We start from the raw sequence: 15,820 nt of genomic DNA on the forward strand, positions 1-15,820 counted from the left end.
TGGATAGGGGATTCTGGCAGCAGTGGGACTGTCACAGGGCTGGTTGCAGTCCACAGCAGAAACCCCGGGTGGGACACACACATCCTGCCCCATCCCAGGGTCTGCATCTCCAACAGCCAGCACCAGCCCGGGGGCCGTGGCACTGGGTATGTGAGGGGCACTGGTCTGGCAGACAGGGCTCTGCCTGGGACTGGGAAGCCCTGTGAGGGGGGGATGGCTCCTCCTCTCATGCATGAGGTTCTTCTCCAGTCCAGCTGTACCCTATACCCCGCGGCTGGCAGACAGCTCATCTTCCCAACACAGGGTGACTTGGGAACACAGCTGGGACAGGGCAGAGGTAGCTCCCAGGCCCCCCATTACATTTTATGGGGAGTCCCACTAGCAGCCAAGTGATGGGTGAGTTGAGACACCTCCTCTGAGAAGGAAAAAGCCTGTCCTTGTGCCCTGTTGGCTCCACTCCAAGGTCCAGCAGACACTTCAGTGTCTCCAGGGACACCTCCCATAGAGTCATTGCCTTTCCCCGGAGTCTCTGTCATCACTAGCCCTTACTTGGGAGACGGAAATAGTAAAATCACAATGATTTGGGAGCAAAGTAGCAGGCATTTCCCCACATGCTGCCTTTTACAGTGTTTATCTGGATGACGAGAGCAGTGAGGTGTCCAGCATTCCAGTGAGACACCAAAGGTCTGCTCCTCACTGTGGGAATGCAAACAACAACATGAATCATCCACAGAGAAGCTAAAAATGAGCAGAATCAAAGGCCATGGGCAGGGCCCAGCTCAGCCACCTGCAGGGCAGGACTCCCAGCCTGCTGGAGCCTCATCCTGACACCCACAGGGTCCAGGCCTTCTGTTGGTGGGACAGTGCTGTCTCCAGGAAGGCACTGAGGATCAATCCCATTATTCCAGGTGAAAAGGAAGATGATGAGTAGTGAGATGTGATCATGACATGACATGACATGACATAACACGCTGATAAGATGGATTCTCTGGAGGGGCATGGACCAAACTTCTGACTTTGAATGCTCAGTTTTCTCTCTCTCCAAGACCATCTCCACGTAAGCCCCAGCCCCTGCACAGGGCCAGCCGGGGTCCCACAGAGCAGCCCTCAGGCTGGCAGACCCGGCAGGGCCCCGCCTGGCTGCTGGTGACTGTTCTCAGAGCTGGCACTACCTGTCCCCAGGTGACCGCACCGTGCCCCAGCAGGCTGGCACTGGGGCACTGTCCCACGGCCAGGCTGGCCCTCCACAGCCCCATGGCCAGCCAGTGGGATGGAGCCATGCCTGTAACACTCAGAGCAGTGACAGCAGGCACACAGGCCTGCCGGAGGCTTCTGCAGGCTGATCCCATTGGGTTTCCTGTGCAAACCTCAGAGTGTGCCTGTGTGCGCATTGGGGGCCAGGCCTATGGAAGAGCAGAGCTGTAGAGGTGAATGTGCTCAGCAGCACAGACCCAGCCCTGGGCTCCAGTCCAACAGGCAGGAGCATGGGGACTCCAGCACAGCCCTGCAGCCTTGGTCCGTCCCTGCTGGGCTCCCAAACGTGGCCAGGCTCCTACACCCACAGCAGCAGGAGCAGGGCAGCGAGCCCCAGGACGAGGGTGAGGATGATGAAGGTGATGGCTGCAGCCCATAGAGAAGGCCTGTGCCCCTTCAGGCTGGCTGGAGCCTCAGGCGGGATCATGTTGGTGAGGTTCAGCATGTACCCCAGCGTCCAGCCCACGTCGGCGCTCCCCGCCTGCCCCGACAAGAGGGGATGGGGTTAGCTCTGCAGGGAAGCCACTACTGCCACAGGGCCACCCCCCACTCCTGCTCAGCCCAAACAGGGTGCAGCTGCTGTTCCCACACCAGTGCCACGCCAGGCAGGCCTCTCTGGACCGCTGCTCCCCAACACAGGGCTGGTTCCCCCCCAGCACCCCAACACGGGGCTGGCTCCCCCTCAGCACCCCAACATGGGGCTGGTTCCCCTCAAGCACCCCAACATGGGGCTGGCTCCCCCCACCACCACCCCAATGCGGGGGATGGCTCTTCCCCACCACCCCAAAACGGAGGCTGGCTCCTTTCCAGGACCCCAACACAGGGCTGGTTCTCCCCCAGCACCCCAATACAGGGCTGTTTCTCCCCCAGTACCCCAATATGGGGCTGGTTCTCCCCCAGGACCACCTCTGCTGCCCCTCATAGGCTGGGAGTGCTGCCCACCTTCATCTGGAAGAAGATGTTGTTCCAGCTGGTCTTGTTGAACTTGTAGGCATCGAGGAGAAGTGTGAGGATGTAGTTGGCGTTGGCACAGTATTTAGGCAGTCGCTTGGGACTCTCTTTGGGGTAGCTGGAAGACAGCTGGGATGGGGAATGTTTGGGGATGAAGGGGAGTTATTCACAGGCAATCTCTGTGCAGAGACAAAGCCCTGAAATGTGCTGCATGAGTGGCAGTGGCTCCACAGTCACCAGGATCCAGAAAGAGACTTCTGGACTGGGCAGTCATTCTGGACCTCTTTATACAGGGCAACTCCTTTGGGGAGGATTTACACTCCACATGGAAACAGAGGCACATATTGTAGCTTATTGTAGCTCCTCCTGCCCCAGATTCTCTCATCTCAGCCTCCTCACACGAGGGGCTTCTGCTCTCTGCCCCATGGTGGTGCTGGCACATTTCTGGGCTTATCCACCCCCATTTGTTACCCAGAGAAGCTGTGGCTGACCCATCCCTGAAAGCGCTCAAGGCCAGGTGGGCTTAGAGCAACCTGGTGTAGTGGAAGATGTCCCTGCTCATGTCAGGGATGTGGAACAAGATGAGCCTTCTCAACCAAACTAGTCTGGAATTCTATGATTACAAGATTTGACTTGTGTCCAGCATGGTGCCAGCAGCTGGCTCTGCTCTCACCATCCTCCCTGGCATCCCCATCCCCACCTCCAACACCAGCTCCTGTGCTGGAGATGAGATCTTGCTGGCCTTGCCTGCCCTGGCTGCCCTTTTCCCAAGGGTGTATGAGCAAGGAGTGGATGCAGGACAGTCCCAGCTCCACACAGAGCTCAGGGGTAGCTCTGCTGTGTAGGGCACAGCTCAGAAACAGAGACCCCTGCCTTGGAGGGGTCCACACTCCCTCCCCCACCCCAGGACCTCTTTCCTTCTGAATGTTCCACAGAGCCTCCATCCTGAGGAACATACATCCTCCCAGCTCCTTGTGCAGAGCCCCTCGATGGCCTCCCTGACCACGGCCAGTGGCTGCCCCTCCGTCAGGTTCAGGAACTTGAAGTTATAATAAAAGGCAGAGAAGGCCTGCAAGGCGAGAGACACAAACACTGGTGAGCTGCAGTGGGGCACCCCCGGCAGCTGCCTGAAGCAGGAGGTGGGGTTTTCCTTCAGAGGTTTGTCCCACCCCAGGTAGCCCTGGGTACTGCTGTCCCTGTCCCAGCAGGTAATGGGCTGGGGTTTGTGCCTGCTGGCAAGGGCAGCACAGCCAGAGCTTTGTCTGAGGGCTGCTGTCCCCACTGTTATGGACAAACCCCTGTTTTATTAACAAATCCACGGGAGTGTTCAAGGCCAGATTGGACAGGTTTTGGAGCAACTTGGGACAGTGCAGGGTGTCCCTGGACATGGCAGGGGGTGGCTCAAGGTGAGTTTGAAGGTCCCTTCCAACCAAAACCCGTCTGGGATTGAATGACTCTCACCACGGTCCCATTTGGAGGTTTGGCTGGAAAACCATCCAGCAGCAATCCCCAGAGTGTCCTCGGGCAGTGGTGCCTGGGGAGCCGCTTGTCCCTGCTCCCTGCAGGGAGGTGACAGTGCCCTGGGGCAGGGGGGACAGCCCAGCACCTTCGAGAGTGGGAGGACGGATTTGCCTTACAATGAACTGTCCCCGCAGCGGGGGCTGGTAGACGCCGTCGAAGGTGCAGTCCTGGCTCTGGTCACAGGCCGAGAAGTTGAAGAGCTTCCTGAGGGCAGCCAGGCAGCCGCCGGCGCTGCCCCTGCCCTCCAGGGTGACGCTGCTGTCGCCCGGGGGCAGGCGCGGGTCGCTGCCGTCGGTGCAGGGGCTGGCGCGGAGGGAGGACAGCGACACGGTCTCGTTGTAGCCCTTTGGGTAGCAGGGGTGGTGGACTCGTGTGCTGGGGGATGACTCCTGGGGACAGCAAAATGCAGCTGCAGCTCCTCCGGAGCCTCCTGGCTGCGTGTGGACACATCCAGCATCTCCCCCAAGCCCAGTCACCGGCATTCCCAACTCCTCAGCAGGGAAAGACCCTCCTGCCCTTCAATCCTGGTCTTGTCGGCTGTCCCAGCATGAGCTCAGCACTAATTCTCACTCTGCTTCATCTCATTCCCTCTCCCACAGAGGCAGATGAGTTTCAAGGATCCAGCATGTCTCTGCTCTGGCCAGAAGGATCATTTCTGGGGACATGTAAAGTCCCCTCCACCCCAGCTCTAGCTCTGGTTCTAGCTCCAACCCCATCCAGGACCACCATGTGGGACTTTCCTAGCAATACAGCAAGGGCAAACCCTTCTGGCTCCCAAGGCTGCTCTGCGGGCAAGGTGCAGCTCCATGAAGATGCGCTTCACCTCTGACCTTCAAAAAAATGGCCTGAGAAAAGTCTTCAGCTTACAAATCTCAGGTCCATGAGGTCACAGAGTAGTTGAGGTTCAGGGGAGCTGCAGGTTTCCTGTGCCAACTCTCTTGTTAAGGCATGACCAACTAGAGCAGGTTGCTCAGATCCTTAGAACTCATGGAGTTCTGAGGATCTCCAGAGACAACAACTCTACAGCATTTCTGGGTCTTAATCCAATATCTGATCATTTGTATTGGGGAAAACTTTTCCCCTTTGTCTGATTGGAAACTCAGATGTTCCAGCTTGTTCCCTTGCCTCTTGTCCTGACACTTTGCACCTCTGAGAAGAGCCTGGTCCTGCATTTCTGTACACTCCAGGTAAAGCCAGAAGATCCCAAACTTTGGACATTTTCCCTGTCCCTGGAAGTATCCAGGGCCAGGTTGGATGGGGCATGGAGCAGCCTGGGACAGTGGAAGGTGTCCCTGCGCATGGCAAAGAGTAGAACAAGATAAGCTTTAAAGTCCCTTCCAACCCAAACCAGTCTGGGGTTCCATCATGTCTGTGCTCCTCTCCACATTTGCCCTGCCATGCTCCAAGGAGTCTGCCCTTGCTCTCAGTCCTTGCTGATGCCTCTCCAGAAGAGCCCTGCGTGTCCTTACTTTATGCATTAACAAGTGTTGGCATCATGACACTACAGGCCAATTACCCCTCAGCAGCTCTCACCACAATTAATTCCTTCGCCAGCCGCTTCAGCATCTCGTCCTGCCCGTAGCAGAGGTAGCTGTGAGTGTAGATGTTGTAGCTGTACCCGTACAGGGTGAACTCAGAGGCTTCATTCTGGCTCAGTGCTGAATCTTCGGGCATAAAGGTGATTTGAGTGGATGCTCCTCCAAGATCTAGTGCCCCAAAAATGTTGGCTGTCTCTGGATGAAGCCACGTGTGTGCTTTGGGGGAGTACTGCCAAGGAGAGCCAGAAGAGGAAGACGAGTAACACAGAATGCCCTGAGCAGAATTCTCATCCCATTGAAGACAAGAGGGTTGTGTTATTAAATTCAATGGGCCTCTGCCTGTGAGCCCCCCTCACCCTCCCTGCCCAGGCAGCCGGGATATTTACCAGAGCCATGACAGAGATGGAGCTCTCAGGTGGTCATAGGTGCTGATGTGCTGTGGCTCACCTGGCTTTGAGTCACCACCCCCAGGACAAAGTGCTGGTGGGGACTGGCTTGGGGACTTGCCCTTCCCAAGGAGGCTACAGGGGTCCTGGTACAGGAAGAAGGATTTCTATCCAAAAATCCTCCAACAGTCCCCATGGGAGCCTGACACTGCCAGCACTGCACTGAGCTGTGGCAGGGCTGGGACAGAGCTTTTGTCTGAGCTGCCTTCAGCTGGATTCTCCCAGCACTGCAAGGTGATGGAGCTTCACGGGGCAGGGAGACAAAGCCCAGCTGTGCTGCCCTGATCTTACTGTCCCTGAGAGACCCTCTGTCCACAATGTGTGGAGATTGCCCTGAGCTCTCAACAGACACCCTCATTCCTGAGTTCTCCCTCCTCACTCACTGTGGGCCAGCCAGGGGATGTGTCTCCTTTCCCTGGATCATTCCCAAAAGCCTATGACCCTGACCTCTCCTGCACTGAAAAAGCTTAAGGAAAATCAGAAAAGCTGTATTAGCAAAGGAGTGGGCATTCCACCCCTTTCCCACCTTGGTGAAGGAGTCCAGCAGGTAATTGATGGTGATCCAGCCATAGGCCCCCTCCTCCTCTCCTGTAAGGATTTGAGCCCCTTTGAAAGCCACAGGGTATTCCTGAATGGTTTTAGCAACTTCGGCCAGGACTTGCTCTGATGCTGAGCTGTTCTGTTCCCTAGGAAGGATGCAAAGGACAGGACACATACCCAACTACACCATAGGAAACACTAAGAGTCTGGTTCTCTGCCAGTTCCACATACTCCCAGTTTTCTGTCTGAAAGGGTGTTTCCTGCCACATGATTTGTCTAAGCTGCACATCCAGGGTAAATCCCAGATGTCTCAGCTTGGCATTGCCAATCTAGGAGCAACAGCAACCCCTCCCCTCCAGTGCAGCTCAATCCCAGTCACCCAGAGCCTTCCCAGGCCACCCTTCCCTGCCTAAGTGCTGGAGACTGGAGGGGGTTGTGCTACAAGATCCAGGTTTGAACATCACCCCCTGGCTGTGCCCAAGACAGGGCTGATTGCTGACCTCCAGGGCTTTTTCAGGAAGGTTCCAGCCTGGGTTCAGACCTCTCAGTGGGGGAAGTCTCAGGGCTGTTCTTGTTCTCTGAAGTGAGCAACCTTCAGGCTATGTATGGCCCAGCTCCTTCCCAGGTCTGATTGCCAGGGCACAGAAATAATGTGAGCTATCTGCAGCCATAAAACCAAGAGCCATGAAATGAAGGCTGGCATTTGGAAAGAGCTAATAAGGGCTGGTGAAAGGTAAGGACAGGACCTGCAGCACTTTGTCGCCTTCTACCTCTGCCCCACCAGCATCCATCCACCTTGGCAGGTGGCACATCTCCTGGTGGCATCCCAACCCTCTTGTTATCAAGGAATAATGAAGAGCAAACAAAGCTGTGAAAAATATTTCTTGCTTAGAACTGACCATGCAGCACCATCCTGGGACATCCCAACAGACACTGATCAGGACAGTTCAGCCCTCCCTGTGTCCCCACCAGGCTGCCTTTCCCCTTCTCCTCCCTCCCCAGTTGTTTGCTCATGGCAGTGTGGGAGCTGCGGTCCTGGCCCTGTGCAAGAACTGTCCTGGCAGTGGCTGTTTGCAGTTCTGTCACTGCTGTCACCCCCTGCCCCACAGGAGTACCTCAGCAGCCTCATGCCAGCAGTTGCTCCAAGATAAGCTGGGACATCCCTCTGCTTCTCAGTAGGAACAACCTGCAGGGCTTTATCCAGGCACTCCCTTAGGGAATTGCCAGCTTCAGGGGGATTGTTGGCATAGCTTGATATGCCTTGCCCTGAAAAACAGTCAGGATGGGACAGTGATGGGAATGGCTTGGGTCAGGGTTGTGGGAGCAAGAGGGCACAGGGCAGTGAGGGTTGTCACCTCTTAGCAACAAAGGTACTTTTCCAGGGTCCCCTGAGACCTGACTGACCCACATGTCCTTCCTCTCCCATGTCTCCCACACTTTCAGCAGTGTTTCTGGTCACTACAGTGACACCTTCTTCAGCCAGGACAGCAGCTGGGGGCACTCCAAGGTGGAGGAACAAAAAGTGATTCACCATCTCTGTGCTTCAGTCCCCCCCAATGCATGGACACCACACAGTGATGAGGGCCTGGGGCTCAGGGAACCCCCAGCCACAGCCAAGGCTGCCCCGTGCCTGCAGTGCCAACCCAAGGGACAGGGCTGTCCAGCCAGCTTACCCCACCCACCACTCAAACAGGGAAGAACAGAGCCCATGGCAGCAGGATACTGACCCTGGACATCACAGGACAAGATCTGGCTGACCACTCCAGTGTCGTTCTCCTTGTCTGAATCCCATTCGTAGACAAACAGAGAGGTGTGGGATGAGCCCGCATCAAACACCATCCCATACTGGAAGGGAAACCAAGATGTCATCAAGGTGGAGGAGCAGCAGCCTGGCCCTGGCCCCACTGTGGCCCTGCCAGGGCAGTGGGGCCAGAAGATTCCCCAAAACCCATGTCTGAGGCACAAACCCCATCAGCTGTGCCATGGCAGAGCAGAGCAGTGGCCTCAGCCCCCCATCGTGACTAAGGGACTTTGTCATTCCCACTCCTGAGGTCAGTGCTGCAATGCCAGCTCACACAATCATTTCCTGTTGTTTCCTCATGCTTTTTTGTTTTCTTTCATGGTCACATACCTTTTGTGTCTACGCTGGCCGCACCTTGGGGCCTGTAACTCTCCCATCTCTTGTGCTCCCCACACGGCTGCACCCAGCCTGGTCAGGAACAGCAGGGCCTCTCCAGAGCTCTCAGCCACCTGCCTCTGGCCCATGAAGCCTTCCCCTCACCCAGAGCCCTGCCAGCCCTCTCCAGCAGCTGGGCCAGGATGCCGTGCCCAGGGCATGTCAGGATGCTCGTGCCATGGTGTGAGGGTAAGGACAGACTGGGAGAGCTGGCAGGAACAAAGGGCACACAGAGGTGCCCTGGCAGATCACAGGAGCAGGGCAGGGCTCTGCCCTACCCATATGCGCCGAGGTTATCCCCAAACCTGGCACAGTGTGGGGATGAGTTCCAGAGGAGCCTTCCCCCCTGACTTTCTTCTGCCCACACTTCAAGGTGGGGACAAAACACCCACCCTGCTACTGCCAGGCAAGTCCTGACCCCACTGCCCCTCCAAGCCCCACGGAGCAGCCAGTGGCTCGGAGCACTTGCCCAGGGTGACTGGGCTCACCTGGTGCTCAGGGACCTTCTCTGGGCTCACCTTGATCGTGGGGGGCAGCATCACATCTTCAACCCTCACCAGGCTGAGAACCAGGGAGATGATGGAGAGTGCCACCAGTGCCCCAACGATGGCACTGATGAAAGGCTTCTTCCTGGCCAGCATTGGGGTGTAGGCTCCTGAAAACCCAAACACGGTAGAAGGGTGATTGGACACCTGGGAACAACAGTCCCAGCGAGAGCTGCAAGGAGATCTGCTCAGAAAGCTGTCTCAAACCATGCCACTCAGAAATCCTGGTGAATAATCAGACCTTTTCCTGGGAAAAGCAGTATTAGGATAAAACACAGAGAGCTGGAGGAAAGAGGGCCTCCTTGCCCCGCAGCCTGGCAGAGCCATGATGGGATCACAGCAATCTTCCAGGTCCCACAGCCGCTGCTGCCCCGCTGCCACTGCCACTGGGGAGGATCGGGACTGGGAGGGGCAGGAGGAACCCTGCACGCACCAGGGGAGGGCAGGGGACACTGCAAAGCCCTCAGCATGAGGCACTGCAGCAGGGGAGGGGGCCATGCTTCATAGGCTGTGAGGAAGGGCAGCTCACCTGCCGGCACTCCCGGAGCCCTGCCCCAGCTCGCCCAGGCTGTGCCCCCGTGGGATCCCTCAGGGCTGGCTCTGTGCTTCTCCCGTGCAGCAAACCCAGCCTGGACTTGCCTTTCATGTCCTCTGGAAGTGGATACTGCTGGAAAATCTTCCCCCCATTATTTTCTCGGAGGGCTCATCAGCCTCAGGCGAAACTCTTGACTACTTGTTCTCCTGTTTGTCTTGCAGGTGTACTCATGGCTCAGTTGGGCATTGGCCTTATCTTCAGCCAGTTAGTTCCTCCTCCTCCCCAATTGAATGGAATAGTATGAAGGACACATCACTGCTTTGAACCCTTGTCCCTCTGCTTCTCTGTGCTGTCACACACCCATTTCTGTTTTCTCTTTGCTCTCCCCAGCCTAAACATTCCCATTACAAGCTCTCTACAAGGTCTGTAAGGAGTGACAGTGATATTTTCAGCACCCACTGGTCTGGAATCTAATGCAGTAGTAGATACCTGATAATAACTTTTACTACAACGTGATGGAAACTCACATCAGAGGGGAGGATCGCCATGCCAGGGGGGCTCAGCAGAGCTGGCTGGGCTTTGCCAGCAGACACTGGAGAGGCCCAGACACTGTCATGGTCCAGCTGGGACTGTGGTCACCCCTTCCCTGTGCTTGACTCAGCTTTGTGCTGTTCCTGGGGTCCCTGCAGACCCCGAGGAGATGTGAAGGAGTGAGGAGGACTCAGGACTTCCCTGGGAGTGGGAGGGCTGGGGAGCAGGGATCTGCTCTCTCTGGGCTGTAGGCCGTGCTGCTTCCTGCTGATGCAGCTCCCTGATAAGAGCCTGGTGGAGCTATCACAAGGATCTGCATGGACAGACCCAGTTCCAGCTGCCTCAGCTGAGTCAAACGGGGCAATGCCAGGAGGGAAATGCTGTGCTGGGGAGCTCTCATTGCCCCTGACCCTCCCCAGCACCTTTGCCGGTGTTTCAGCGGTCCTGCTGTGTGACTGACAGTGTCACCATGCTGTGACATTGGGTGCAGCAGTCCCCGAGTGCTCCTCAGACCTGCAGGATCTCCCTCTTGCTGTTGTCCCTGATCTGGGATCTTTCACCCTACCTGCAAGAAGCAGATTCACACTCTGAGCAGAGATAATGATTTGATTTCACACCTACGCAGAGATGGGTGCTGGGTGGTGAATCAAGAAAGCTGACATACCCTCAGCATGCCAGGTGCCCATTTTTACACTTTTGAAGTGACAGAAATCAGCCTTTCCCTGCAGCTAACCACAAACAGTGTAGCCATTGGTTTTGCAGTCTCTGCCTCGTTTAATGATACCCTGCACACTTCTTTCACTACTCATGCTGTGTGGGGAAGGGGTTTATTTGAGTAAGGGGTGGTCACAGCATGTGGACAGGGCTATGGACATGTGGACTGTGCTAATGAGCACTGGAATCACACAAAGCTCTTCTTTGGATTTGTAATTTGATTTATAGTGTCCTCCTGCTCTTCACTTCTGGGGTCATGGCTTTTGGTTCCTGCAGGATTGATTATTCTCTCATCTTTCGTAAGTTATTTTGTTTGTCCTGTACCGCAGTGAATTTTTAACCTTCTCGTGGCACTTTATTTCAACAAATCCCCTCTCTGAGACTTAGGGAAATGTCTATGCTGCATTTCCTGTAAGTGTGACCCTATTTTGGAAAAACATACTTGACTCATACCTGAAAGAACAAATAAACACCTACTCTTTCATTTTGTGATATGATGGCATGTCAGTACAGTCTCTGTGGGCTCATGGCATTTCAACATTCCCATCCAGTCTCCTTTGGGGTGGCTCCTGAAGCCCAGAGGGTGCCACCACCCCTGCATTCCCACCTTCACACAACACACAACCTTTGGATTCACCTGGGTTCAGTGGGAGGGGTGGATCAGTGTCCCTCCTCTGGACGGGGCTGCCCTGACTGCACAGGGCTGTGTCTGAGCACGGGGGTCTCATCCTCACTTAGGACAGAGAGGCACCAACCAGCCCTGGTCCCTGGGGGACATGTGGCACTGCCAGTGGCTGTGTGCACCCAGAGCTGACCAAGACCTCCAGCTCCAAACCCAAACACAGGACGAGCAACTCTTCACTTTACTTTTCCTGTCCCTTTTTGTAGCAAAGAAATAGTCCCAGAGGGTTTGTTGAGGGGCTGTTCCTCCCTGCCCATGCTGACCCCATGTGAAGCTCTGCAGCTCTGCCAGGTGATGCTGCCCTGGCTGGGCTCCCAGTGTGAATCCCAAGGATCACAGGAATCTGTGGAACGACACAGTTCCAGCTGCCTTATCTCAGCTGAGTCAAACAGGGCAATGCTGGGAAGGAAATGCTGTGCAGGGGAGCCCTCATTGTCCCTGGCCCTCCTCAGCAACATTCTGGCTCTGTGCTACATCCAGCCCTCAATTTTCTTCAGACAGTCCCACCCACAGGGGTGTCTCTTCTGAAATTTGGGGTCTCAGGGTTCTGTGGTGTCTGAGCATCCCAGGACCTGGAAGGGCTGTGGGGTGCCTGGCCTCCAGGAGCAGCTGCTCTCACGTGTCTCCCCTCATGTGCTTGGGCACATCAGCCCCAGCCCTGTTTGGCTTCAGGGCTGTGCTCTGGTGAGAGTGAAATGTGCTATTTGCTTGTAATTGAGAAAGCGACCAAGTGTCTCATTCTGACTTCTGATAGACAAATCTGCAGTGGGGAAGTGTGGCTAGAGTACACACACACCCCTATTTGATCTGCTTTTGACATGTATTTATTTGTCTGTGGCCCTTGCAATGACTCTGGGACCCAGAAGGGAGTTGCCAGCTGGTGTGGAGACCCAGTGGGGCTCCAGCCCAGCCATCACTGCCAGGCACTGGGTGGCTGGTGTTTGTGAAATGACATCACCTCCATTGCCAACACCTTCCTGGTGCCTTCCAAAAGGAAAGTGCCCTGACTCAGGGTTAAAAAAGGAGTCTCTCATTTCCCAGAACTCAGTTTCTGCTCCATGAGGTCACCCCTCAGGTGAGCTGCTGCACTTGTTCCTGCCCCATGTTCCTCTGCCAGACGTTCCCTGGGTCTTGCTGCAGCTCCAGCCCTCCCTTCCACTCCGATTCCAGAAGGACTGGTGGAGTTTGGGCCATTTGAAGCTTCCTTGTCCCCAGGTGCTGCCCATGGCAAGTTGCAGGGAGGGATGGAGGTCCCTTGGGCCACCCATTCCCAGATGTCTTTTGGGAGCCCTCTTGCCCCTCTGGAGGCCATGCTGGAGCCCTGTCCTCCTGGTGCATGGAGCCCATCTGGGCTGTGCCAGGCAGGCTGTGCTCTGTGTATGGACATGGCAGCACTGCCTGCTCTCCTGCAGTGTCCCCCTCCCCAGTTTCAGCTGGCTCTCCAAGGGCTGCTCCCATCCCTGCAGGAGCTGGGGCTCATGGAGGAGGGTGGCAGCTGGGGCTGGTACTGCCCCTCTGTCACCCAGATGCTGCTTTGGCACCTAGGCTGGGCTGTGCAGAGGCTCCGTCCCACCAACCCAGGGGTACAGAGGGGCTCTGGGCTGGGGTCTTGCAGCACCAGCCTTGGGAAGCTGCACCTCTCTCCCAGTGTATCCACATGGCCAGACCAGCAGGGCACTCCCCTGCTGCTGGGTCTGGGAAAGATCCAGATTGCTGGCAGCAATACCCAACCCACCCCACAGCACAAAAACAAACTCAGAGGTGAGGTTTTCATCTCTGCCAGGGTGTACTCCAGTGTGGGAAAGAGTGCTGGCCTGGGACCTGAGGAGTGCCCATCCCGTGCCAGAGACCTCAGTGCCGGGCAGGGAATGGGTGTCAGGGTCCCCTCAAGCTGTGTCAGTGAGGGCAGGCCCCAGCAGGATTTCTCCATGGGAGGTGCTCCCAGAAGGAATTCTGTGTGGCCACAGGCTGGTGTGCCAGCACTGCACACTGCTGGGTGCCAGGGCAAATGCTTTGGGGCAAGTTCCAGGACTTGGTGGCCCTGGGCACAGCAGGCGTCTCCTCTGCACCAGGCATGAGCGCTGGGAAGGAGCACAGGGTGGTCCTGGCTGCCAGACCATTCCCCCACCCCAGAACCCCCACCAGGGCAGCCCAGCCAGTGCCACTGTTCAGTGTTGTCACCCCTGTGTCCCCACGCACCCCAGGGGAGTTGCCTTACCTCGGAGGAGCAGAGCTGGGATGCGCTGACCACTGGTTCGTCCCCAAGGCAGCAGAAAACACCGGCAAAGCCGCTTGCAGGTGAGGCGGGTGGCACACGGGGGATGTGGCACACGGGGGATGTGGCACACAGAGGGATGTCCCCCTGTCTTGGACACCACACCCCAGTGACAGGGCTGGTGTTAATTGGGGACTCACGGTCCAGAGAGCCCCACCAGGGCTGGGCAGCAGGAAAGGGCTCCGTGCCTGTGCAGCGTCATGGCGAGGCTGAGGGATGTGATCATCTGTTTGATCTTCTTGGGTCTGATGAGCCCCTTGCTTGGTTTATTAATTGGCTGTGGGAGTGTCCAAAGGCACCACTAGTCCTCAGGGCCACTCTGTGAGTGTCCCCTCCTGACTCAGAGGCTTTGCTGCCTGTCCTGCTCCTCTCCTGTCCCTCGCCTGCTGCCGCTCCAGCTCCACAGCGCTGCAGCACTGTGGAGCTGGACACTGACCCCACACAGCTGCCACCCCACGGCCCCCACCCAGCCCCACAGCAGTGACCCTGCGTGCTGCTGACATGCCTCTGTGTGCACTCGAGGTGACCGGGGCCATGTGGCACAACCACGGCACCGAGGGATGAGCTCACACTGCTGTGGGCTGGAGGTGACAGGAGCAGGCAGCTGCCACCTCCCGGTGACATGTTCTTGGCGCAGGGGAGCCAGTGAGAGCCTCCAAGTGGAATAACCTGAGCACCTGGGGCAGGTGACACCAAGGCCTGGGGGATGGCATCCCAACGTGAAACAGGAGCTGGAGAGCACCTGTGAGGCAGCCCAGAGCCACTTCAGGGTGTGCAAGGATCACAGAATCTCCTGAGCTGGGAGGGACCCACAGGGATCGTCCAGTTCAACCCCTGGCCCTGCACAGACACCCCAACAATCCCACCCTGGGCATCCCCTTGACACTGGTCTGCCCTTCCACAGGGAATACTGAATTCCTCCTGTTCTCTGGGGGGTCTGAGGGCAGGGCTGCACCCCGAAGCTGGGGCTCAGTGAGATCTCCCTTCAGAACCAGCACCAACCATGCATGCTCCTGCCCTCCCCACAGCCTCATTTCCATGTTTAGGAAATAGAGTGAAACACAAAGAAGAAAAATCATATTCCTGTTCAAAAATACATCAGTGACCTCAACATGACCTTTCAAAACCCTGTCAGGCCACTGAAGGTATGAAGTGCTCAGGGAGGTGAGGACAGATGGAAATCCCTGAGCCAGCTGCTGGGCAGGGCAGCAGTCTGGGCTGTACCAGGAGCTCCACAGCAACTGCCCACCCTCCAGGAGCAGTTTTGGGTACAACTGCTTTCTAGGCAAAAACAATTTTATAAATATACCAAATCCTTCAACGCATTTTTATTCTAAAATAAAATAACTGTCATGCCCAGCCACGCTTGCAGGACAAGACAACGCAGGAGCTGAGGGAGCACAAACAGGGATGTGCAGCTTTTGGAGAAAGGTGATGCTCTGCAACACGGCCGCGAACCGGGGCACTGCCCCTGTCCCAGCCTGTCCCCTGCCCTCCGCACGGGGACAGCGACGGGAGCCGCCCAGCAGCGCTCCCGGGCGCGTCTCCCCGGGCCGGGGCTCAGTTCACGCGGCAGGCCCGGATCATCAGCAGCTGGAGCAGGATGAAGACGGGCGACATGATGAGCCCGTACCAGAGCTCCCGCGTGTGCTCCACCAGCTTCTGGCACAGCAGCATCTCAAACACGAACTTGAGGCTGAGGATGGTGAGGATCCAGAAGAGCCGCAGCACCGCCAGGCGCTTCTCGCCGTCCTGGAACAGCCTCACGGACACGATGGTGGTGAAGTAGGTGCTGAGCCCGTCGGCGGCGAAGAAGGGCACGAACACGATCCACCAAGAGAGCGCGGCGGCCGCGCCGTCCACCTTGAGCACGAGCAGCACGGAGAAGACGAGCAGGGCCAGCCCGTGCAGGAAGATCTCGAAGGTGGCGAAGCCGAGCCACTGCACGAGCTCGCGCAGGGAGAACAGCATCGTCCGGGGCTACGGCACCGGCACCGGCACCGGCGCAAGTCCCCAGCCCGGCACCGGCGCCGCTGCGGCCCCAGCACCGAGAGCAGCCCCAGGTCCTGACCCGGCACCGGCACCAGGCCCGGCCCGGCCCGGCCCGGCCGC

The 15,820-nt window shown here is 57.1% G+C and overlaps 2 protein-coding genes across 2 annotated transcripts; both read right to left on the reverse strand.

Annotated features, from left to right (window-relative positions):
* Positions 1-21: 21 nt before the first annotated feature.
* On the reverse strand, positions 22-11,216 carry LOC134556948 (ectonucleoside triphosphate diphosphohydrolase 8-like). The gene is made up of 9 exons (XM_063409451.1): positions 8,945-11,216; positions 7,978-8,095; positions 7,366-7,516; positions 6,237-6,396; positions 5,260-5,493; positions 3,843-4,115; positions 3,164-3,274; positions 2,197-2,334; positions 22-1,735 (listed from the first exon to the last, which is right to left on the reverse strand). The coding sequence occupies exons 1-9, from the start codon at positions 9,065-9,067 to the stop codon at positions 1,553-1,555; spliced, it is 1,491 nt and encodes a 496-aa protein (XP_063265521.1). The 5' UTR covers positions 9,068-11,216; the 3' UTR covers positions 22-1,552.
* A 3,805-nt stretch (positions 11,217-15,021) lies between these two features.
* On the reverse strand, positions 15,022-15,699 carry TMEM203 (transmembrane protein 203). The gene has a single exon (XM_063409169.1). It carries the CDS (start codon positions 15,677-15,679, stop codon positions 15,269-15,271), a length of 411 nt encoding a protein of 136 aa, XP_063265239.1. The 5' UTR covers positions 15,680-15,699; the 3' UTR covers positions 15,022-15,268.
* Positions 15,700-15,820: the final 121 nt, after the last annotated feature.

Source organism: Prinia subflava, chromosome 12 (genome assembly GCF_021018805.1).
Source record: "Prinia subflava isolate CZ2003 ecotype Zambia chromosome 12, Cam_Psub_1.2, whole genome shotgun sequence".
NCBI lineage: Eukaryota > Metazoa > Chordata > Aves > Passeriformes > Cisticolidae > Prinia > Prinia subflava.